This window comes from Zosterops lateralis (genome assembly GCF_965231275.1).
Source record: "Zosterops lateralis genome assembly, chromosome: 2".
Taxonomy (NCBI): Eukaryota; Metazoa; Chordata; class Aves; order Passeriformes; family Zosteropidae; genus Zosterops; species Zosterops lateralis.
The window spans coordinates 61,344,583-61,369,745 of NC_139763.1; the positions used below are offsets into that span (position 1 = coordinate 61,344,583).

Below are 25,163 nucleotides of genomic sequence, written 5' to 3' on the forward strand. Positions count from 1 at the left end.
CCCGTAGTGTTCGCTCCTCCCCGCGCAGTCATGGAGGGCACTGCGGCCTCCTCCGAGGGCCTGCGCTACGCCGAGTACAGCCGGACCCCTACGGGCGCCGGCAAGGGCCAAGCCGAGCTGGACCGGGGGCTGGTGAGCGCATGGCGGGACCCCCGCCCCCGGAGCCGTGAGGCCGCTACCGCCCCGTTCTCACCCCGGGCCTTCACACGGGTGAAGGGTGACGTGTGTGAGCGGGGCGGGGGCCGGGCTGCGGGGACAGGCCTTCTCCGCTCCCCTCCGGGCTGGGCAGGGAGGCTGGGGGGCACAGGGTCCTTGGCCCGGTGCCGCGGGCGTGGCGTCCCACCTGTCAGGGGAAGGACAAACCCACTGTTCTTAAGTGCTCCTGGTCCCAATTAGGTGTATTAGTGCTTTACACGGTTGGCGGAGAAATGTTGGCTCTGATCTACTGTGTAAGCATATTGGATAAAGGAGTAGGGTGAGAGGGAAGAGAGAAAAGAAGATATGAAATAAAGGAGAATAGAAAAAGAAAGAGAGGAAAAGTGAGAGAGAAAGTAAACGGGATCACCAGTGCTGGGTCCAGCCTCAGTCTAGCTGATGAAATGTCCTGGGCGTGCGTGGGGACACTTTTTTATGGATAGGTTTTTCCTGCCAAAGGAGACAGATTTCTCACTTTTTTGCGCAATTCTGGAAACAGGCTGGAGGGCCTGGGGGGGTCTTTGGTGATCTTGATCACCCCCCTGCATTGTGTGCCCACTTCTTGGCCTCATCCCTGCCCTGTGCTGGACTGCATTTACCTCCAGGAAGGAGGACAGGGAAAAGCGCTGCCTTGCCTCTGCATCCCCCCTTCTCCAGCCACAGGTTGTTCTTTCCCACGGCGTGTTGATACCAACGATTGGTTATTGCCAGCAATTCTTGTCTGTCACTACCCAGAGCCCTTGGTTGGCTCCACAGCCCGTGGGCGTTTGGAACACACACATTAGCCCCTTATCTTGTGGGGCTCCACAGCGGGGTGCATGGAACACTTCAGCCCCGGCATTCGCAAACAAGGCCGAAAATTTCATTCCCTGCCGTGAAAAGGTGATACCCGACACGTTTTCATGCACTGTGCAAGTGTTATTGCCACAGGCAGGTCTGAGTGTTGAAGGTTTTGTTTCAGAAGGGTAATTCTCATCTGGTACTTTGTAATGTGGAAAGGCTGAGGGGAAGCAGAGTGTCTCCAGTTTCCTATGCTGTGTCGTGCTCTAGAGGAAAGGATGCTGGGACTTTATCCCATTTCTTCATTCCTGTCACTTCAAATAGTTAGGGAACAGTGAGTTCCCATTGGAAGAGAGAATTGGGAAAAACACATGGCATAAAGCCCCAGATGGTGAAGTTTTCACATTTTTTAAATGGCTTTTGAAGTCTTACTTGCCTAACCTAATTGTGTGTGTGAAGTTGTCTCTACAATATTTCTACTTTTTTTCAAACACAGTTTTACAAATCACAGTTCTCTAAGTTATTTATTCATTGTTACTACAGTCTAGGACTTTTTTTTTTTTTTTTCCCCACAGAAGAGTCTTCCTGTGTATTTAACAGCAAGTGTGTAATCTTAAGAAGCTGGCTCTGAAACTCATTATTGTCATGGCCATTCTCCCTGCAGAATGCTAGCAGGGAATTCCTAGAATTTTATTGAGTCTTTGGGTCTTCTTACCTATCTGGGATAAAAGCTGCATTTGGAGTTAGCATCGTTTGCTTTGTTGTTGTGGGTATTGTCACATTCTTCTGGAAGGTCTGGAGACTGAGGGGGTTCTTTAGAGGACTGAAATCTGGATGTCTACAGTTTTCTACTGGAATTTATTCTTTAGCCCAGGGTATTAGTTGAAAGTCACTTGCTCATGATCATATTTACTCTTGTGGTTGTTTTACAAAAGCATATGGAGCAATGGAAGAGCAGCAGTGGAAGCATGAGGAGTGTGTGCTCAAAGATCACCCACAGGAGCCTTTGTTAATGAATACATACTCAAAAAGATTGATTTGAATACCTTATGGTGATTGTTCTATTACTGAACCTTGCTCTGGTTCAATGTCCTATGAAAAGCCATCTGGAACTGTAGTCATAAAATATAAAAACCAAAAAGGTTGCTATAAATTAAAGCACACAAAATGATGTGAGAATTGTGTCAGTGTGGAGAACAGCATCTTTCTGAAATTACTTTTAATTTACTGTTGGAAAACAAATTACATTTCATAGGAAGATTAATTCTAGAGGGAAAACACTAGATTATGAAATCAAATCAGTTGCACAGAGTTTATAGTATAATCCCACTTAAAAATTGTTCTGCCTCCATGTAGTGTTGGTAAGGTGGTTTGCTCTAGAGCAGTATTCCAATAAACTGTAGTTATTCTTCTGAGGAGTGGAAGCCTTATTCTATCTTCCATACCAAACAATCATTTATATTTCAAGTCAAGAATTTTTATTTAAGGGAATATCTATTTTCAGAAATATTTTTGTACAGTTAGTTAATATACTTGTGTATCCTACTTCTTAGAAGTGTACAGAAATAAAAACATCCACAACAAACAAACCAAACCAAACCCTAAAAAAATTTAGTTAATTTATACTTGTGTATTTACTTGAATATGGGTACATACTTCCTGTTTTACTGGTCCATGATTAAGCATGGATTAATTGCAAAATGCCATTCAACCCATGAAAACAAATTACTGTTTTCTCTGTGCTTTTTATTCTGTTCTGCTCACTGTAGGTTTCCAAGGCAAAAGACTGTAGGGCTCCTGCTGTGTGTGTGAACCTTAGTATGAGGAGAGCAAAATATTTTTCAAATTACTGAAAAGGGTGTTCTTCCGGTTATGGTAGAAGAACCAGTATAAAATCCAAATCCTATGCAGACAGACAAGTTTTAACATTTGGAGAGCATTAGCATTTGCAGTCCGTTGTCAGATGTAAGAGTCTTGTGCTGAAGTTTTAAAATGATGCATTTGAAATTCTCCTTTTGTTTAAAAATTTAACCTTTTTTTCTATTTCATAGGAGGAGCTCTAATGCTAAGAACCATATATGTAATTTTAGTTTTTGAATATGTTTAAGTTAGAAGGGCGCCATGGATTGGAGATTTGCAAAAATAATGTCTTCCTGTGTTTCTTCTGCTAAAAAATTGAGGCTACTGGAGAATTAAATATTAAAGGAAAAGGCAGAAAATATCTGTTTTCTAACATACTGTGTGTTAATTAATATGCTTTATGCTCTTTTGCCAAATGCATAGGTAAATCAGGTCTTGCAATTGGCTTTCTAATGCTTGTAGTTTCTTATACTCATTTCTGAAAAGGATTAAGAAAACTCGGGTTTTACGGATTTAGCATAACTTTTTCATTTGTTTCCTTTAGCAGGGTTTGTTACTGAAGACTGAATTACATAGTAAAATTAGAATACTGAGATCAGCAGAATAGCATAGGGTTGATGACTAACCTTTGGGAGCTGATTCATTGAATAAAGAAAGGGACAGATGTTAGTTTTTAATACTTTATTTCTTTATTTTTCCCTCTTGGATCTTAACATAATGATTTCATTTAAAATCCACATCTTAGAAGTTTCTTAACAGCATTATTGGAGGGGGTGGGGGAAGGTCAATTCTGTCATAATTGAAAGTCAGTTCATATGTATTTATTTATTTATCCCTTATGAAATGCAATTTCAAGCAATAGGAGAAAAAAATGATCATGGTGGTAGTTGTATTAGCATGCTGTAAATGAACTGCTGCCTTCCACAGGGAGAGCAGGTTGCTTTCATTTAATATTGACATGAAAGGAGTGCATTTAATTCAAGCTTTGGACTTTACATTTCAAAGCACCAGGCTAACCTTGACTGATTCTTCTAAATATTCACCTGAATTGAGTGAGCATGGGAAAGGAAACTGAGTCAAGTTGGACTTAAAAAACTTGCTGGTTAGTACTTGAAATTGCCACTGCTTTTATGAGAGTCTGTGTCTAGGAAAAGCCAAACCTGCAATCTCACACTGATCGAAATTTAGTTTTTATCATGTGTATAGTTAGGATACATTCACACCATAACAAGCATTCAAGATGCTTTGATGTGTCAAGTTACCACTTCTTTGCTAATATGTGGCAAGTGACTCTTCTCTAATGTGCTCGTAATGCAAATAAGGTGAGTTACCATAAACCAGTATTTCTCAGATTTTCTGTTGCCTGTACTTAATGTATGGACAGTCTTTTGTTCCTTTCTGGCTTGAGCTTTTTACCACTTTTACCAAGTTCTCTGTCTTGTCTTCATTTTCCCCTTGATCCTGCATCCTGCTCCTGTTCAAGGGCTGCTGCCGTGGTTTGTTTTCACCTGCTGAATTCCCAGCAGCAGTTGCTTTCCACTAACTGCTGGTGCTTTCCACTGAGATTGGACTAATGCATTCCAGTGGACATGGCCAACTATGCCAGAGGTCCCCAGGGGTCTCAGCACTGTGCTCCCAGATTACTGTGCAAAAACACTTAAGCTACTTCTGCACTGAACTGACAGAATCCTGGTATTATTTATTAGTCTGGTCTCTGTGCTTGGTCTTGCCTGTGATGAGGTGCCTGTTGCTAATGCCTTGTTGCAACCTGCATGTCTTGTAAACTGCTGACTTAAACCACCTTTTTGGTGGCAAAGCAAGTATAACTTAATTTGGATAATCACAGGCTAATTTTTTTTTCTTTTGCCAACATGATCTATTTCACACATTGTTGAGCTCTTAATTGACTGTAACCACTTAGTAAAAAACTCTTGCTGTCAGTCTGAATAAGTCAAGGAAACTCTTGAATATTAATTCATGGTCACAAACCACAGGACAGAATAATATAGAATTCCTATAGGGTTATGATATTTCCAGAAAGGTGGATGGTTGTGGTTTGTGTGTAAGTGGGGGAATTTTTTTTGATGTTTGAATGTTGAGAGCCTGAGAAAACTGATTCGTGAGAAGAAATGGAAAGAGTTTTAGTTTAGTGAAGAGATTAACTGTATGCGTCACAATTTTACATCATCTACCATTTAAGATAACATGCTTAAGCTTTTTCATGGGAAAAAGATGAAAGGAAATTTTGTGAAACTGAAAAAAATAACAGACATAAAGCCACTACATTCTTTTTATATTCAGAAATGAATGTTAATATTGAGACTGAAGACTGCACTGAAATGGAAGAGTTAGATTACTAAAATGTAATATACAGGCAAATTTCTAAGGCAAAAATTCCCCCTCTGGTAGGTGGGAGGTAGGTACTTAGTTAAAATCTGCAGCATCCAAATGCTAGATCCAGAGGAATACAGCTGCTTCTCAGGGACCTCAGAGGAGGCTGCAACTTCTTCTGTCCTGAGCTCAGTGCTCCAGGCAGCAGCCACAGCCACTCACCCTCAGAGCTCACCTGTAGGAGCCACTGGGCATGAGGGCAGCCCCTACATCTTGTAGAGCTGCCTGTTTGCTGGGCAAGTTGCCAACCCCTTATCTCAGCCCTACTAAGCCAGCTCTAGAAAGGCTTTGAAAACAGTATTTCCAAACTCTTCCACTGCTCCCACAGTCTAGAAATGAGGTTGGGTGCAATCAAAAACAGAGTATTTCGGCCCCAGAAATCTTAGTGGCAAAGGCATCTTGGCTCCAGATGCAGTTGTTAGGACATTCACATTGAAGTTGGAGCTTTAAGTCTTTCTGTCAGAATTGCTTGTATAAAACCTATAAGCCAGTTATGGGATAATTGTGAAAGTAAGTCATACATAGAAGAGACAGTCTGGTGATAAAAGCATTTCACTGTCATTATGTTTTGAATTCAAGATAAACCTAATCTGATTTTTCAGGTTTCCTGGGGGAAAATTCAAGGCATTATTGAACTGTCATATGATAAGACAGGTGATACTGCAGATGACTGTTTCCTTTGTTTCAAAGATTACATGGAGGCTTTTCAGAAGTGGAGAGCTTGTTACTCTTCCTGAATTGTGCGAACGTGTGAGAAGTCAGTCCTTTTTTTAAGGTTTACTTCATACCTTTCATCGGCTTCTTGATCAACACAGGGATACTTCTTATCCTTCTTGAAATGCCCGACTTTTTCAAGCACTGTGTAGAAAAATACATAGACCTGATATGGGAGTTTTGAGTTAGTTCTTCATGGTTTTGTAATAAATGGATACTTTGTTATGTACTGTGTTGAATTAGTCTGCAAGTAATTTCAAGTAATCCTGTATAGTTGTGTGCCTTGTGTTTTTATCAATGCATACTATGAGCTGATTTCAGTGTGTGTGCACTAGTGGGTAGTTCAGGTTAAACCTGATTGGTGTATGTTAATGGGACTGAACTATAAAATCTAATGTAATCTGTGGAATACAGAACCTCCTTTCGTTGCTTTAGTAAGTTGTAAGTGAAATGTCCACATCAGACGTCAGAAATGCTCATTAAAGTAAAAGGTGTGTATATATCAAATTAGAATTCGCATGTTATTCTGATTTGCTGTTTCTCTGCTTTAGGCCAAGACTATGATAGCACTTGGACTTGGCATTGCAACTGTTTCATTTGCAGGTAAGGTGAATTACTAGCAGAACTCTGTTGTGAATTGTGTTTTCCAAAAGAGTTAATGAAGTTTTTGTGAATATAAATAATGGAAAGTGGAAAGGTTGCTTGAGAGTACTATGGAAATTTGGGTCCACCTATAGTTCCTGTCCCTTCAAAGTCATAAATTCCAAAATTCTTTTTGAAAAATGCTCCATCTGCTTTTCATCTGCAAAATGAAAGGTGAAAATTTTATTTACTTATTATCATATTGCAATGTATGAGGCCCTTTAGTACAGAAGAGTGCAACAAGATGCTGTGATGTGAAGATGGTGCTCAACAAATTGAAACAGAGAAAAATAAAAGGGTTTAGTGACTATGATGATGTATTATACTAACTGTTTCCATACTACATTGTTTATTACCTGAGCTCTTTGCATCTGGACTGTTTGTTACTCTGAAAAGTAGGTTGTAGTTTGAACACAGGGCATGAGTTTAGCACGAAATATTGGTTAACACAAAGCATTAAGAAGAGAGTGAGGTAATGGTACATCATAGTATTTCAACAGAGATACTCTAATGTGGTTTTAACTTCTCTGTTAACATAGGTACGCACTTAGATCACTAAAACTTATGGACACGATATGTGTTTTAAGAATAAATGCAAGATGGTATTTGAATTAAGCAGAGGCACATTTTATAAATAGTTTTTCCATTGCGTGTAATAGTAAGCTACATTGCTGAAGAATACTTAAAACAATAACTGGAGAGAGAGGATTTACATGGAAAATCCTCCAGTGACGTGGTATAAATCTTGATTTTGTTGTTGATAAACCTGCTTTGTACTTCTGGGAACACAGCCTTACAGGAATCCCTCTAGTCTTTCCTAGCTATAGACATTCAGTGCTAGTGGGGAGTTGAATGGCTCTGAATCCCAGAAGATCATCTTTTTGTAACGAAATTAAAAATGCAGTGTTTACAAGGTGTGTAATTAAGCATACAGCGTCACAACAAGAAATGTGTAGTACATGGATTTCTTTCTTTGAAGACATAACCTTTGAACAGTATTTAATAAATAATGTATACCCAAACCTAATGTTTGAAACTGCCCTTTTTCTTAAAGTTCACAAGGCAGATATCTTCATTTATCATATTGAAATGTATTTAAATCTGTTTATTTAGTGAGTTAAATAGTGAGTAAACACAATGGATCTTTGCAGTACATGACTAGAATTTTAGATGCTGTATACTAAAATTCTTCTCCCTCTCCCAATAGTTTGGGGTTTTTTTTAAACCAAAATTTTTTCTGCTGTAAGCTGATGAACGTAAGTTGGAGGTTGCTTGTGGGGGTTCTTTTTGCATTTTAGTGAATATTTCATTTAAGCTCCATCTTTTTCAGGCCGTTACGCTTTCCGCGTTTGGAAACCATTGGAACAGACAATTACAGAGGCGGCAAAGAGGATTTCAACTTCCGTAAGTTTAGATACTACTTTATGCTAAATTTATGATTTTGTATTTCAAGTATTCAGAAAGGAGACATTTTCTGTTAAATACAGTTAAGTACCAGATAAGTAATTTTTTCTCAGGGTAGGGCTGCTCCCTGCTGTGTAAGTTCTGGCATGTTGTCTGCTATATTTTAAATCCCTATGGATGAAGCTGTATCAAAAGGTGTTTATGAGTTTGAGAAACAGTTGCAGTTTTTTCTGCTGATGTTCCTTGTTTTGGAACCGTTTACTAGTAAGTGTAAAGATAAATTGTTCAAGTACGCAGTGAGAAAGTCACTAATTCCTAAATATTGCAAAGTGATGACATGCAGTTTCATTTCCAGCAGCTAAAAGTGAAAGAATTTAGTCTTTTAGATACAGTGTTAAAAATCAAGAAGACAAATTGGTGAACTTCTAGGATGAGTTGCCATGGAGATGGGAGAACTTGTGGGCTGGTTAACACATGAGTTGTCTTTTTTTTCTTCTCCAGCTAATTTGAACTTTTAACCAGGTTTCTGTTCTTTGGTTTTGCCTTGCTTGTTAAAAAAATACAATAATGAGGGAAAGAATGAAGAAGTAGAGTGTTGTGTGTGATACGTATGCAGGGAATATTTGAGAGCATTTACTTACTGCTTCAGTGGCTGTGTTTTCCTCTGGTAAATAAGTACATGTCTTCCGTTCCTGTTTGATTGAAGTAATTCCCAATGAGATAGAGATAGTGTGTTCCTTCAGAGTTTGTAGTCTGTGTACACTTAACCCTGCTATTCCCTTCATAATGCTGATGGGTGAGCATGTTCAGGGAGTAGTTGTGCAGATTTTTATTTCCTAAAAAATATACTAAAGATAGGTTTTTAAAAAACATGATATTAACATTGTACCTACTAATGTTAGGCCAGTTGCAGCACAGAACCTGTCTAAACAGACACTGTGGTCCAAATTCATTTGCCATCTGTGCTTGGTGTTCCTGTGCTGAAGGTGCAAGCTTGATCAAGGCAAGCTCCCTGGGGAGGAGATTCAGCTGTCCTCTTGGGGCTGGTCCACATTTGTGTTTGCTTGCCATGTGTTTCAGCCAGAAACAGTGCTCCTGGAAAACTTTTTTTTTTCTCTCTCTCCTTCTTACTGCATTGCTGTTGTGAGACCAATGTCAATTTTTTTTTCCAATTTCAAAAAAACATTTTGAGATATTCCCATGTTGTCTGCCAAAACTTCAGATGCAACTTTAGGTACTGTGAATTAAATTGCTTTCACATGATACAGATACAGGCTGACTTGCAGGCTTACTAGATGTAGCTAACAGTACATGTGGCTTCAGAGTATGGAGTACTTTAGTCTTCACCCTCCTTTCCTCCCTCCCTCCCTCCCTAGCAGTTTTACTCCAGCAATTCTTTTTCTATCCATTTGTAGATACGGGCTAGAGAATCTAAATTCAGACACATTCACATAAGAAAGCAGGCAGTGACTCTTTTTAACACATTGAAATGTGACATGCTATGCATGGAGAGGTGTCTGTTCCTAGGAAACTGCACCCCTCAATACTGACTGAGCCAAGCTCATTACAAACCTATCTCATTTTTACCACAGTGACTTTGAGTCCTGCAGAATTCATGAACAACCATAAAGAGCAAACGAAGAGCTTCTGCATTCTAAATGTTCCTAGTCCCTGGAGCAGTGTCCTCTGTCTGCCTTCACATCCTGCCTTTCTGCCCAGAATTGTGTGTTGATTTCCAGTAGGGTATCTCTTCTGCTATTCTATTTCTGAACTTGAAAATACAGGTTTTCAATGTAAGATGAGATCTACTGGAAACAGTAAAAACTCCTCCTGTTTGCCATTTACTGTGTGTATTTGCTGGCTTTATATTTCTGAAAGGATAGTGATAATATCTTTCTTCTACAACCATGGTCCAAATTAAAGATCCTTGTATAATTCTTAGCCAAGATTTTTACTATGCTACAGCTACTACTTTCTTGGTTTGTATTTTTTAATATTTTTTTCTTCTTCCCTTAACAATGAGTTACTTTCTTTGAAACAATAGATAAAAGATTAAATGCAGAGATCCTATGTAAGTGCTTATTCTCCAAACTGCTTATTTTAGTAGTTTTATATGACTTTGTGGAATTTAAAGTTGCTGAGTATAACTTGTGAATTAGCAATTTTATCATGTTTCTTAACAGCTTATTGCCCTTTACACTGTACTGACAAAGATTATCAAGCAGTTGGTACTTCTACCTGTGTTTAATGGAAAAAGTATCTCATGACCTTTAGTGTCTTGCCTCAGTGTTACTTAGCCGGGTTTCTATGGTGTTTGAAGGCACCTAACTTGGTCACTATAATTTTCAGCACTTATTCTGAAACCTTGCCCCTCATGGCCTCCTTCTTCTTGAGGGTGTGAACAGCTGCTATTTAAAAGCTATCTGCCTCCCTCTGTAAGCCCCCACTCTTCCTCCTACATTTACAATGCATCCCCTGCTCTGTTTGTGGTCGAAGTCACAGGTGATGTTGGTCCCTCCCAATCACACAAGGTAATTCTGTTTATTCTTTCTGTCTGCTCACTAATAAATGACTTGGGAATGGTCAAGCTGAGCAATTATTAAGTGATCATTTTATTACCAATTATTAAGCATCATACTGCTTGCTGTATCTTGAGGATTTTACGCTTCCTATTTACCTACGTAAATAAGTAACGTGTACAGTCAACAACTGCACTCATTGTTTAGTCAGAAATAGTAAGCAGATACAAACAAAACCTTTATTCTGAATTTTTACCTCTCATTTAAGATAGTTACTTCGTATTTAAGAATATATATTTGTAAATGCTTCTGTAATTTAGTCTTGAAGTTTTCTAACATCTTTCTTTCAATGGAGAAAGACCCTAGAGGAAACATTGTCATTTCCACTCTACGAAAAGTCATAGTGCTTGCTCTCACAGAAATGTGTTTTTTTAGTTTGAGAGTAGTTTTGTCACTGGTGTCACAAATGCTAGTGATACTGTTCTGTTTCTGTGTGTAGTGATAAGAATCTGTTGCCACTAGAAGGTGCATAGCTCTGAGTAGTCATCTGGATTTTCTTCCTCAGAATTAATGCTATTAATTATACTACTAATATTTCTTTAAAGTGTGAAATAAAGAAGCAAGCATTTCAGTAGCATTCATTACCTTTCTTTGTAGAATCAATGATATTGAGGATTGAAAGACAGATAGAAGATACTGAAGACAGAAACAGCAATTCTAAGCCATAAATTGTCAAAATACTCAAATCCCACAGTCATGAAACTCTGTGTTCCATAAGAAAATGGTGTCTTCTGTAGCACATCATTATGTTTTCTCACTGTATTTCCCTTATTGGATCTTACTCTGCTCAGACTCATATAGTTCTGAGTTGAGAGGTAAGGGTAGAAACCATCTCTCCTGTCCTTAATTGAAAATAAAGTTTCCAAAGAACAATGCAGTCCATTTTATAAGATTTCTTTTCTAACTAAAGTTAAGGAAGTTAAAGTTGATACTAGCAAAAGTCTATATTATATCACAGCTTCTAAATAGTTTGTGGCTGTAGTTTGTTTTTAGTGTTTGGTTTGTTTTTTTTCCTCCGGTGTTTGTTACCTTTTTGGTGGAGGACTGTATTGGTCCTGGAACAGCAACATACAGTTTCCAGAAAAATTCACTAATCCATGTAATATAATGTAATGTATGGTCTCAGTTTTGGTATTTTCAGTCTCTTAACTAGCATGGAGACAGTGATTATGTTTTCCCTGTGCTGTGTAAGAAAAAGTATCTTGAAGATGTCATGGTCCCTGTGCGTTAGATTTTCTTATCTGGTTGCTTTTGTGAAGATTTGCAAGACTGAATAGATGTTTGCAAAGCAAGTGCAGCCATTTTCTGCCCTGTGCCCCAAACCTATTAATAGCATTTGTTCAGAAAGGAGGACTTACATAAATTGCTAAACAGTAATAATGTGCAAGGAAATTAGGTAAATTAACTGATACCTTCTTCCCTTCCCCCAAATAGTACAAAGGAATGAAGAGCTCATTTCAATGATTTTTCCAGTACAAAATTTTCTTTGCAATTGCTGGAGCTAATAAATAATCAAGTGTCTAGAACTGCCTGCTCATCAAGGAGTTCTTGTAACAGAAAAATATCTTTCCAGCCATTACTTAGAATATACAACTAGGAAAAAAATGGTTTAGTTTGAGTAGCATGCAAAAATACTTTCATTAGGGAACTTGAAATTTGCCAAAGTGGTGCCTAAAATGAAGTCTCGATGTTTCTTCCTCTTTTTTCTAACCAACAGGAAAAAATGCTTTTATGTGTAATTTCCTTTTGCTTTAAATCCTGCTTAGGATGGAGATATTAATTTAAGAATAGATTATTGTTGCTACATCCTTCACTTACAAGAAGAAAATATTTTTTCTTGGAGACCAATTCAACAAACTCTTTTTGTTTGTTTTTGAAAGGACACAGGCAACAGAATTTCTTCTTTCATTCCTCTTGGAGGTGAACTGAGGCTTCCTAAGGTTAGAACAGTGTCAAGGAAGTAAGCTTTATAAATATGAAAAAATATTTCTGAATGTAAGCCTGCAGCCATCCCTCCCTAGTCTCTCAATTTCAATAGTGTTTTAGATGAAATCTACCAAGAACAGAGACAAACTGTGTTAAAGGAAATTCAAATGTTGGTCTTCTCTACATTATAACAAAGTAGTGTTCTCCTGCATTAGAGTTGTATGGCAGAGTTGAAGGGCAGAGAAGAATTCAGGAAGCAATGTCCAGCTAGACTGCTTTGGGAGCAAATGCGTCTGGAAAAACTCAGAGAACACTGAAGTGTGCTTTTCTCTTTTGCTTGTAGTATGGGCATTGTTGCAAATTTCTGTGCTGTTCTGCTCTTCAAGGGTGTTGCCTGTTGGCCATTAAATTATTGACATCTCTTCCCTTCTGAGAACCAGAGAAGAGCTGTGTGTTCCCTTAGTGTTGCCCCCTCTAACCTGTCATGTCCATGTGCACTATTGCAGACCTGGTTTGTGTTACCCTGTAGTTACAGAAGTGGCAGCTCCACATATTCTCCTTGTTGGCATGGCACCTCCACAGTTCCTTCAGCTTTGATACCTGTAGTGTTACAGTAGTGGTTACTTTATTCATGATTTGAGGTGGGAAAAAGGAAGATAAAATTAGTCTTGGATCACAACAACACACTAAAAAAATCTCTTCTGTGGTTGCATGTAACTTTATGGTAGCAATAGGTGAAGTATTTCTGAACCATACTGTTGGGTGATACCTCTCCTAAGCTTAAACACTTTGCTTAGATATCATAGACAGAGACCTTTAACTGCTATATAATGGTTTTGAAATTATATAAGAGAGTTTGTGTAGACATAAGGCAAAATTCTCACTGAATATGAATGGCTATATTTAGTGAGTGTTTTTTCAAGGGCCAGGCACATTTTACTTGGGGGTAATGGGAATACTTAAAAATAGTCTCAGCTCTCGGGCCAGACTTCCCTTTGATAGCAACAAAAGAAGCTTATTTTCCCCCAGCTAATAGGTTTTGCATCGAGGAAAAAAAAATCGGTCTTGTTAAGTGATTTCTGTGTGCCAGTTCCCCAAGGCTTGGAGCTACATCTGCAGCCTCTGGGACTTACAGAAACGTTCACTTTGTGATCACTGCTAACCATCAGTGGTGGTTCTGTAGGGGTTTTTTTATAATTTAAAATAAATATATGGACAAATACACTTTCAACCTATTCTCTATGATAATTGCTGTAATGATTTGCTCTCATCTCCATCTCCTTTTTGGTGTTCTTTTCCTACTGTTTTTTCTTCTCTTCTAAAAACAGTGGATAAAGTTTCATATGACAATGAATTAAAATTAACCCCAGATCCTGTATCTAATAGTTGTCAGTCACTGGTTCTGAAGGAAGGATGTAAAGGCTTAGGATTTCCCCATATACTTCACTATTTACCACTGTTCTCCAGCTCAGTATTTTCTTGAAAGAGAGGTTGTGGCTTTATGCTAAGCCGCCTTCTTTTTTTTTTTTTTTTTTTTTTTTTTTTTTTTTTTTTTTTTTTGTTTTGTTTTGTTTAGTTTCAGGGTTCCTTCAAAGAACTCATGATACACTTTTTAAGTAATTTCCTTCACATGGAAATCTATTCCTATCTCCACTGGGTTTTTTACCTACTTTCTTTGTAGAAATATCTGGAGTGATTGTCCATAACACCCATGGATGCCAAACTATTGTTACTTTTGGCATTTTCCACTCTGATGGTACCAGTGCTGTTCTCAACAATTATCCTACTTCCCCTCCCATGCGCTCCCCATCACATGCACTGTACCATCCTATGCTAGTATGTACTTTGATTCTGGACTGGATTTTTGCCTGGAGGCAGGATTTTAATGGTTGTAGCTACTAATATCTCTTATTAACAGTAGAAGATTGTGAAAACACAGGTAGTTATTTTTAAGTTGGTTTTTGTATGTGTTATCACTTGGGAAAAGTCTTTTCATATTATCTGCTTTCCAGTCATTCTATGCCTTCGAAATAAATTATAGATTAATGTAATGCTCTGAATGAGGTCATATAACTACAGTTTAGTTCCTGGCACCTTGTGCATGAACTAATTATTGCTTTTTTTGACTTTCTTCTTTTTAGAGTCTTTCATCCTACTATAAAGGAGGATTTGAACAGAAAATGAGTAGGCGAGAAGCAAGTCTTATTTTAGGTGTAAGGTAGGTATGTTGCATCAATATGTTTTTACTTTAGCAAGTATTGAATGAAGCAGATGCATGTTGCAAAACTGTGGAATACTCTTGCCAAAACCATAACATTTTTTGTAAAAGACTTCTAATGGCTTATAAATTATTCTAATACTCTGCCTAAACTAAACAGAAAACAAAAAATTGCTCATATAACTTGTGACTTTTGTTTGGATTGAAGGCATGGTAACTGCAGTGGAGAATTGTTCATGCTGTGCCCCTGGGTCCCTTTCAGGAGAGCCACTCCCCAGCCAGGCATTTCCCAGCCTCTAGCATGGCAAGGGAGGATTCATCCCAAGTAGCAGGCTCTATATCCATCCTTGTGGAATTTTGTGAAGGGTTCCAGTCAGCCCCTTCTTGCAGCCTCTTGAGGTGCCTCTGAATGTCAGCCCTGCCCTGCAGCATATCAGCTGTCCTCACCACAGTGGTAAACTTCTTGGCCAGTTGGTGATGTCAGAAGCAGCATGATGTTGGTGTGACTCAGATTGTGAGTCAAGGAAAATGTGATTTTGACATTATATATTTTTTTCCCAATGATAAAGAATCTTTAGAGCCCGTTGTAAGATAAGCAATATTTCATAAACGAGGCAAATTTGAAGTAAAACCTTCTTTTCACAGTTGCTTTTTTGAGCAGACCTGCATGATCTTCTGTAATATGCAAGTGCTACTCAGTTATGGGGAAAAGTGGAATTGGCTATCTGAGGCTCTAAATGTGGTATAACGGCTTTCCTTTTTAGTATTAAAAACATCTTTACAAATCAAAATTTAGATGATTGTTTTCTATAGTTGTGTGATAAATCATTTAAGTTTTGTATTTGTATAATCCGAGACCTTTCACCCTCTGTTTGTTTCTTACTTTCTAGGTTACTTTCTGTTCAATTGAAGTGTTCTTTTCTTATGCCTTTCTGTGAACTATTTTTGCAACATACCCTAATTTCACTGTGACAGAATAATAATTAGAGAGGTTGTTTACCTCGGGAATTTAGTTGGGCTCATACCTTGCATTCAGGCTGTATCTACAGAAAGATTAATTAATTGAATCATCACTGATTAAGAAGTCACCTGAAGTGGAAAACACTGATTCATTTCTGCATACTAACAAATCATAAAAACCTGAACCATTCAAACTGCCCTTTTGCATACAAGAGCCTTACTGTGTTGGCATACTGCATCCATAAGTGGTTATTTGTTTAGCAAGGTACATATTCTGTATTTAATTTAGGCCAAATACATATTTTATGTATGTCATTGAAGTAAACAACATTATGTAGGCAGCACCTGTAAATCAATGTGTCCCTGAATGTAACATGTTAAAACAGCTTTGCAAAAACAACACATGCAGGCATTTTTTTCAGGCCCCAACAGAAAGAAAAAAATATTTATAGCTGCTATAAAAATATTTACAGTAGAACAAAATGTAGTAATATTAAATATTTGTTGTTTTGTCACTTGTCATAAAAATATTTATTTTCTTCGAGGAAATTTGTTTTTTCTGCATTTAATGCTAGAATAACCAAACAGATATACCCTAGAACTGCTGGGGCTATCCTATTTTTCCCCCTTCAAATTTTTTATTTTAAATGAGTGGATGTATTGCATTTTACAAAAGATATTTTTATGTGTCAAATACACAGGCTTTTGAAAAATGTCATTCTCTTTGCCTTACATGCCTTTGTTGTTGTTGCTTCCTCAGAGATGTAGTTTTATGTTTTGACCACAAGATGGTGAAAATCTCAAGTTTTAATTATTTTTGAAGGCAGTATAAACTGTTAATTTTTAGCCTGAGTGCTCTGGCAGTTCTTGTAAGCACTTCAATTTGTTTTTGCAGTCCATCTGCTGGCAAGGACAAAATCAGAACAGCGCATAGGAAAATCATGATTTTGAATCATCCTGATAAAGGTAAATAATTACTACTTTTCTTAAATAGGGCTGGAAAGGAAGAGACTTAAGAGATGCTTTAAGTTTTCTAACTGTGTAAATAACCACATCAAGTGCAAACGTTTGTTGTTTGTTTATTGACTCGAGCTTCTGTGTGTGTCTTCTCTCAGATAAACTGAGCTTTATGAACCGGTTTTACTCATTTTTCTTTGAAGTTGTTTTCTGTATTTGTGCTGCTTCAGTTAAAACTATGAGCTCGGGGGACCAGTTTTCCACACTTCTCAAAAACTTCTTGAAAAATAAGGAAAAATAAGCTATAAAAATTTTACATTAAACTAGAATTCTTGTTTTGAACTGTTATGGACCAGTTGCATGCATGCAAGTAACTTTCTGTGGGGAAATGTTTTGCAGTTACTAAGTACATCATTGATGAATTTCTGACTTTATGAAATTCACTTGGAAAGAATGTAAAGCTGGGCACTGTTACTTTACTGGCCGGATTTTTAATGTAAATTTATCTTAGAGAAAGGCTATTATTATAACTTTAACTACACTGCAGCTGGTTGAGAAAGAAAGCCCATATGTTCATTGCTGTTTCTACTTTAAAATAACAGATGGTGAAGAGTTGCACTGTATTTCAGAAGTCAAAAGGGGAAATCAGAGGGGTTTTATATCTTTTTGACAGAATTACAGGCTCCCTACCAGCACCCCATTTTAAGAAAATGAAAAAGTAAGTCTGTCCACTGGCCATGGGAAGCGTTTAGTTGATGATTTTCTCTCTTCACCCCTCGGTGTAGTTTTAAAGCTGTCCTGCTTGTTTGATTTCAAACTTTCATTTTTTTACTCTTTTTATAATTTATAAGCTGCATAGACCTAGAAAGTAAATTCTCTTCTTCATTTCTAATATATTACAGTTGTCAAAAGTCTCTTAACCACTAGAATCCCTATTAGGTGAAGTTTTATTAATAATGAACTTCTAAGTTTGTAGCAATATGTGGACACGTGAGCCAGAGAGAATTGAGAATCTCCATGTGGATATTGAGAAGATCTGAAGAGATGGTTCCTATCAGGAAAATCCTAATGACCCTAACAAAGATTTTAATGCTGCACTCACATAGTTTTAATGCCCCTGCAGCTGGGCACAGTGTAGGTTTGGATGGATGTAGTGAGCCCTCCTGTGTGATAGTGAGACACGGAGCATTTTCTCAGTGGGAACATCAGTTGAAGGGATTTGTGCCTCATGATGCCCCTGAAGCTCTTCTGGTATGGCTGTAGAAAAAAAAACTTGTGTAATATCTTCAGCTGCAGAGCGAGGGCCTGGAGTAATTTTGAACATGTGGCATGACAGGGAGGCTTGTTTGCTTGTGTATAGATCACTTCTGGCTGTGGGTAGCACAGATGTTCATTTAAAAATAATATTCAGTGGTATAATGTAATTTTAAAATAATATTTTACCACCTGGGGTTGATAGAAAAGAGATCAGTAATTGCAGATTTTAAGTTAGATGTGTTTTGAGATCCAAACTGTTGGAGAGAGAAGTATTAGAGATAAATAAGAAATATGTAGAAATCTGCATGATAACATCCCCAGAGAGTACTACTGAAATGTTTGCTTATTAATCTTTACAGTTCAGTTTTAAAGTGTTTTTATATTGATACATTATATGTTATCAGTTACAAATTTTATGAAAGAACATTTCCTTGCAGAAAAAAAAAGGAAGAGAGAAATCTTTGGACTTGCCTTAATTATAAACAAACACTTAGGCAATCATGAGATTGAATTTCCTCTCATTGGAGGGCTACAAAATTAATATGGCACTTAGGGATGTAAATGTAGTGAAAACACTTCCAACAGATTTGAGTTTACTTTAAGGTCCTGTATTTTAGACATGTGGGAAATCAATGCACATTTAAAAATTACTTGAAATACATTGTTTATTGCAGGTTTTAGTCTTTACTATTTGTTTGATCCTCTTATCTCCTCTGTGAAATAAGCAGTAGTCAATCCTATTCCTTGCTACAAAGCTACTTGATTTAAAAAAATAAATAAATAAATTATTTTTTCAGTAGCCAATTCATTATGCATCCCTTGCCCTGCCTCAGTTTCCTCCAGTGTAGCTTATCTATTAGAACTAAAACACTCAAACAAGACCAAACCATGGAATAGAACTTCATTTTTTTCCTGTTGTTTTACTACCCCATGAAATTACTTTATACTGATTTGGATTCCTGCAGCAATGTCCTAAAGAAGTCTTTAAGCAAGTCTCACCTTTTCATTTGTATGTGTCTACAACTAGCTCTGCATATTTATTTTATCATTGTCTTTTCTGATTATTAGAATGAATGATATGGTGAACAAAAAAAATAAAGTTGAACAAATGCCTTGGAAAAGGCTATGCAGTGCACAGTACTGCTGGAATCACATTTTCACATAAAAATATAGGTGTGTTATAGTAAGTGGTAAGTGACTGATAACACCTTGCAGTGTTGTTTTTGGTTACTGTGGGCAGATGGTTGGCACTCAAGGGGAGAGTGAAAAAAACCCAAACACAAAAAGACTGCTGAACTGTAATTAGATTGTTACATGGAGTGTAGAGCAATGAAGTGTTCAGCACTAGGAGTTAGAAGTGTACTAGAAGTTTAATGTTAATGGTTTCTGGCTGGTAACTGGGCATCTCACACAGGAAATACTTGCACAGTATTTCTCTGTCAAAGTTATTTTAAAATTGTACCTCTCAGTTTTTAGGATGAGTGGAAGTAATAGTAGTTAGGTTTAAGTGACTGTTCAGGACAGCTGACCTTGCATATATTTGCAGTAGCATCCCACTGCAGATATAAATGACAGAATGTAAAGTGATTTCAGATTTCAGTCTTCTCTCTGACATGAGTTGCTCTGTGTTATTCTACAGTGATTTCAGTTTTGTTTACATTTCTCATGTTTCCCTATCAATTAGTTCCTATCAATGTCGTTTATATCAAAAGGATGTTTGTAGGAAAAAGCTAATAAAAGTGAGTAATAAAGAGATACTGCAAGTGAGGTAGTTTGGTACTTAATACTAATGTGTAAACAGTATTCCTTTCCCCTTTCTCTTCTCAGGTGGATCACCTTACTTAGCAACAAAAATAAATGAAGCAAAAGACTTGCTGGAATCCAGTGCCAAAAACTGAAACCCGAAGCCTTGGGTCACAGGAGATTCAGCAGATACATTGTGCAATAACTTTCATGTCTGCTTGCTCTGCACAGTTTCTTAAGATTGATTGTTCATCTTTATTGTCATAATTAAAATGTTAAGATTATTTAAAAGCAAACTGAAATCTTTTACAGTTATGTAATGTACTGTACAGTTATGCCCTGTCAAGGACCAGGATGTCGGAATGAAGATGCGTTCGGGTTCCTTCCAACTCAAGATGTTCTACGATTCTGTCCCAATTTTAGTGTATTCTTACTGAATTATAATCACTTGCAAGCTTTGAAAAAGTTCTTTCAAGTGTGGTTTTTCCAGAAGTATTGTTTTTCCTTTTGTTAAATTTTGAATCTTTTAAAGTAAAAATTTAAAAACAGTCTTTAGTATAGAGTTGTTTCTTCATTAGTAAAGAAACAACCCTATCTTTAGGGTCACCATAAAATCTGTGACAGTGCATTGAGTCACAGGAAATATGACAGACCCCATTATCAAGTTTTCAGCGTTATCTTATGCTTGAATCTGTTCATTTGTGAAGTAGTAGGGTTTGTTCATGGGTGCAGTTTGAGAGCTACAACTCAGGACAAAATACCTGATGGGACTACAGATTGCAGCTTCCACTAAGTGTGTTTATGGGGCTTGGAGCGATGAAGAAGGATTCTTGGGTTTGGTTGCTTCTTTTACATATTAAAGGATCTCTGAAATCGTCAAGTAATTATTTAGACATGCTTTTACTTCAAGTCACAGAGTGTGTTTAATCTCTAGCAGTTGCGGTAAACATGGGGTTTTCTGGAAGGGTTTTCATGGCAGTGGGATTGAAGAAGGTAGGTCCATGTGGCATGGTTTAGATGGATTTTCCAGGCTGCTGCTTGTCTAGGCTAGCCCTGTCCTGTGAGCCTGGTGTAGGACTGATACAGCAGGGAACAAACAGGAGAGTACCTGCTTTGCACATGGCTCCAGGAGCAGTTCTGGGTTAGTTCTCCAGTAATGCTCACATTTCTGCATTATGCTTCATATCCTAGAGCATACGTACCTCCCTCCTTATGTAGCATCCTAGCAATCTAGTGCTGGCTTGGGGGAATCCTGAAGTCAGGGATCTCAGACTTTAGGGAGAACAAGTTTTGATTGACAGCTCAGGGTAGGTGCTGTTTGGGGCACTTGACTGATGCATATTACTACCAGTAGGTTGTCTGCAGTTGAATTAAAACTCTAAGCATAAACAGTCTAGTGCATTCAGTGCAAGACTGAAAAACTTGTAGTGTCAATTCAAACTCTGTCATGAGAGGTACAACAAACAGCTTGCTGAAGTGCTACAAATACAAAATTTATACAAAATACTCCATTTTCTAGGTTATTTAGCCAGAGGTAAGTGGCTAAGAGCAGTTAATATGAGGTTGGATGCTTTAATTATTTATTCACCAAAACATGCATTTGTAGTTCATCCGGTGGTGGATGTTCAGTTTATGTGGATTTTTCCTTGAAAGGAAGAAAAAATACTTTCTTTTGTTTTATCAGGTTCCTCACACTTTGTCACAATTCACTTACTTTCATTGAAGAGAAATGAAAAATTTTAAGTTGACCCTAAAAGAAAATACTAATTCTAAGTACTTTAGAGACTTTTTTGCAATTTGAGTGGCAAGACATATGGCACAATTTCACTGGATAAAGCAAAAAAGGCCTCCAGGAGAAACCTGCCTGGGAATAGCATATGCTGTACAAGTACTAGAGTTGCATCATATAACTAGTGCTCTAATACAAGAAACTTGAATGAAAACAGTTTATTCCTATGCAGTAAATTTAATTGGTTCTTGTTAAAGGAGTAGCCATCAATTAATGCATATTTAGGGTTAGTAATTCTTTTCGCTGGTATATCAGTCTGTATTGGCAAAAAAAAAAATAGAACCATGAGTTTTCGTTTTGGGAGGAGACAAGTGAAATGGTGATGTTCCTAATTTTCTGAAGTGGAATCTGTAAGTGATATGAATCATTGTGCAAAATCAAAAATGATATGAATGATAGGTGGTAAAAACATTCTGCTCAATGATTTTGAACTGACTAGCTGTTGTTTTCACATAGCTGCCTTTTTTTCCCTCAGTAAAATGAGTTGCAGAGAGCTGTTCTAAAGTATCAGTTAAAACAAATGCATTAAAGGTGGCTTCTTGCTCTGTTCTTAAAAATGAACTTCCCATGTCTTTTTAAGAAGTAGAGGGCTTTTTTATCTGTGGGATTCTCTTGTTGATAATTTCTTTCCTGATAAAATTACTTATGTCTGGTTATTTTGGACACTTTTTTCTGCCTTTCTGAGTTATGAGGGAGATTGTCTTTAACAGAAGGAAATAAAACTGAGTTCTAGTTCTGCTTTCTCCATTTTTTTCAGAGCAGACTATTGACTAGTTAACAAATCTGGTAAATTAAGAAATTAAAAAATTCAGCAGATTAACTGGTTCATCCTATCTCTGGAAAATGCTGGAAAATAAGCTAATGAGGAGCAGTTGTGAAAGCTTCACACATACAATGGCATATTTTTTCTTGTCTGTTTACTTGCACAGCTTGCTTTACCTACTAAGTGATGTTTAGAAGGATAAATACAGGACAGGGAAAGGCAAATCATGAAAGTGCTGCTCGATTTGTTGTTGCTGATAGTCAACATGGCAGGCTGAGGAATGTCTTTGGAGACTGCCTTGTAAAACAGCACCTGGATTGATGCTCCACTGGGCTAGGAATAACAGGATGCTACTATTTTTAAAAACATAGCCTGGTAATTTAATCTTAAAAATATTCAGCCTCTTGAGACTATTTTCTTTACTTGTCAGATGGGTAGGTGTTTTTTGTGTAAGAAAAGAGCATAGAGGTTGATTTATTCTGGTGCAATTTCTGTCCATCTGTAGTACGAGCAGATTCATTTTTCATGTGTTGCTTTAATGTTCAGAAAATGTTCATCTGTAACTTCTTAGCTTGGGAATTCCCAGGTGTTTTTCTACTTGGATGATAACCAGTCCCACATATCCTCTACAGCTTCAGAAGTCAGGCAGGACTGAATGCATTTATATGACATTGCTGTGAGTGATTCCCAGTTTATTTAATGAAGTGGAGCCTGCTCATCTGCCTGGTTTTTGCTCTTAGTCCGTGGGAATTTTACCCAATATTTCGTTCTTTATCCTTCATACAGCAGAGTTAGGAATAGGTCTACAAAGACACCCAGTGAAATCTGGTTATCTGCCTATGCATGAGTGCCACTTGAAAAACTTCTGGCTTAGGATGGGACTGGGATAAAATGGAGATACAGTTTACAAAACCTTTGCCTGATCTTCTAGGTAGTTTTAAAGGTAAAAATTTATTATCCTGTGTGCTTGGATTTTGGCTTCTGCATAGATGTAAAATTACTTCCCTCTTGCAAGGTCTTTGGTCAGTTCAACACTTTCCTCATTCTTAAACCAACAGATTGGGTATCTTCAGTTCCCTAAAAAGCCTGGTCTGCTCTCTGTGGTTGTAGGGTGCCTCATCAGTCTGGGTGTGAAAATCACAATATCTGACCTGCTACTTATGTGAGACTGGTGATGAAGCTGGGCTGAGGAGGTGACAGCACTTGCTCTGCTTCCTGCTGCAGCTGTGCTGTGCTGCAAAATGTAAGGCTCATAAAGCCTGTGAGATTGCTGAGCCTGAGTACTGAGCTCAGGTCAGCTTCAAAGTGTGTAACAACATCTGAACAACTTAAGGTAATTCACTAGCTGAGGTATTACTGGCTTCTTAGGAGACTCACTTCCTGTAGGTTTGTCTTTAGGGTTTTCCTTTTAATTCAGACTCTTCTATGAGCTGTTATATGCTAGTCTGACTTTGGCAAGCAGCATGATAAACTGGCACTAAATGGCCAGCTAAACCTTCCAGAATTTTTAGTTAAATTATGACAAAATGAATGTTTTCCTTGGGTCATGAGCAGCAGGTTTTTGTGTGTAGATTGCAAAGCCATATTAATGAATTTGAGTCATCACCAGCACAATCTTGGGACTTTTGAACTTTGTAATTTCAGCAATTGTTCTCAAGCAACAGGTTGTATGTACATGTATGAATAAGCATACACATGTTTATACACATACACAGAGCTTTTCTGAATCCCTGTAGAATTTTACATCTGTACTGGGACACACTTTTAAAAAAGAATACTTTTCTTGATTTTTTTGGTGGGATTTTTTGTTTTGTTTTGTTTTTGTTGTTTTTTGGGTTTTTTTTCATTTACTAAATTTTCCAAATCAAATCAAGACAGCAAAGATAATGTCAAAGTAAATTAGAGGTCTTAATTTAATTATGTACATAAATAGGAAGCAAATTTAAAAATCAACACACACCACCCAAATGTCTCCAATTTTTAAGTTTTATTGAGTTTATTCTCAGTGTTGCTCTGGTATGGATACATACAGTGGAGTTAGAAGTCTTTTAAATAAATAGTCTTCTTCTGTCATCATACTGTATTACATCATCAACACAAAATCCTTGTACCCAACTTTTTTTAAATGAGGCAAAAATAAAAATTGACAACTTTTTGGGATGTTGCCCATATAAAGTTTTCTGTTGGCAAATGATTAAAATTTAAGCTACATTTAAAATGTGCTTTTGTATTTTACTCTGGGGGCATGGAGTAGGAGGGAGAGAAATTCTGTCATTGATAACTGATTGTTAATGGTCAATGAACCATGGATACTTGTGAATGCTTGAATTGTCAGCCTAGTTAGCAATACACCTACTTCTTTTATTATTAGGAAATCACAAAACTATACTTACAATGGGAAATGCTACAATTTTGACAATGGTAACATCATCAGATTAACATTCTTAAGATTTTTCAAGAGGTAGTTATGGAACGCAGAGTAATTGCTCTACAGCTTCATGTGACATTAAAAGAGCTCTACTGTGCTATTGCAATTTCCTTATTTATGTACTAGCTTATACAAGAAGAGGTTAATTAGCTGGATTTTTTAAATATAGCAAATATTGCATCTACTGTACTCTGGTTTTAAATAGTGGCAAAGTTATCCAAAATTATTATATGATATAAATATTACGTAAAGCATGGTTCTGAATGCAGTGATTTCTCCTGACTCTTGGATTTGTTCTGGGAAACTTGGGTGTTCCTTATATCTGGCAGGTGAGTGAACAGTTTATAGTGCAAAGAATAGTAGAGGTCCTTAACATTCCAGTGAATACAATTTGACTAATACAATGTTAGGAAGAAATTCGTCACTATGGGGTTAGTGAGGCACTTATACAAATTGTTAAGAGTAGTTGTGGATGCCTCATCCCTGGAAGTGTTCAAGGCCAGGCTGGACTGGGGTCTGAGCGACCTGGTCTCGTGGAAGGTGTCCCTGCCCATGGC

The 25,163-nt window shown here is 37.4% G+C and overlaps 1 protein-coding gene across 2 annotated transcripts; it reads left to right on the plus strand.

Annotated features, from left to right (window-relative positions):
* The first annotated feature begins 19 nt into the window (after nucleotides 1-19).
* Nucleotides 20-24,396, plus strand: DNAJC15 (DnaJ heat shock protein family (Hsp40) member C15). Of its 2 annotated transcripts, XM_083854555.1 has the most exons (7): nucleotides 20-132; nucleotides 6,492-6,543; nucleotides 7,913-7,986; nucleotides 14,633-14,709; nucleotides 16,565-16,635; nucleotides 17,229-17,344; nucleotides 19,711-24,396. In XM_083854555.1, the coding sequence occupies exons 1-6, from the start codon at nucleotides 31-33 to the stop codon at nucleotides 17,294-17,296; spliced, it is 444 nt and encodes a 147-aa protein (XP_083710681.1). In that variant the 5' UTR covers nucleotides 20-30; the 3' UTR covers nucleotides 17,297-17,344; nucleotides 19,711-24,396. The 2 variants fall into 2 exon arrangements, with proteins under 2 accessions (XP_083710681.1, XP_083710680.1); XM_083854554.1 differs by lacking the exon at nucleotides 17,229-17,344.
* Nucleotides 24,397-25,163: the final 767 nt, after the last annotated feature.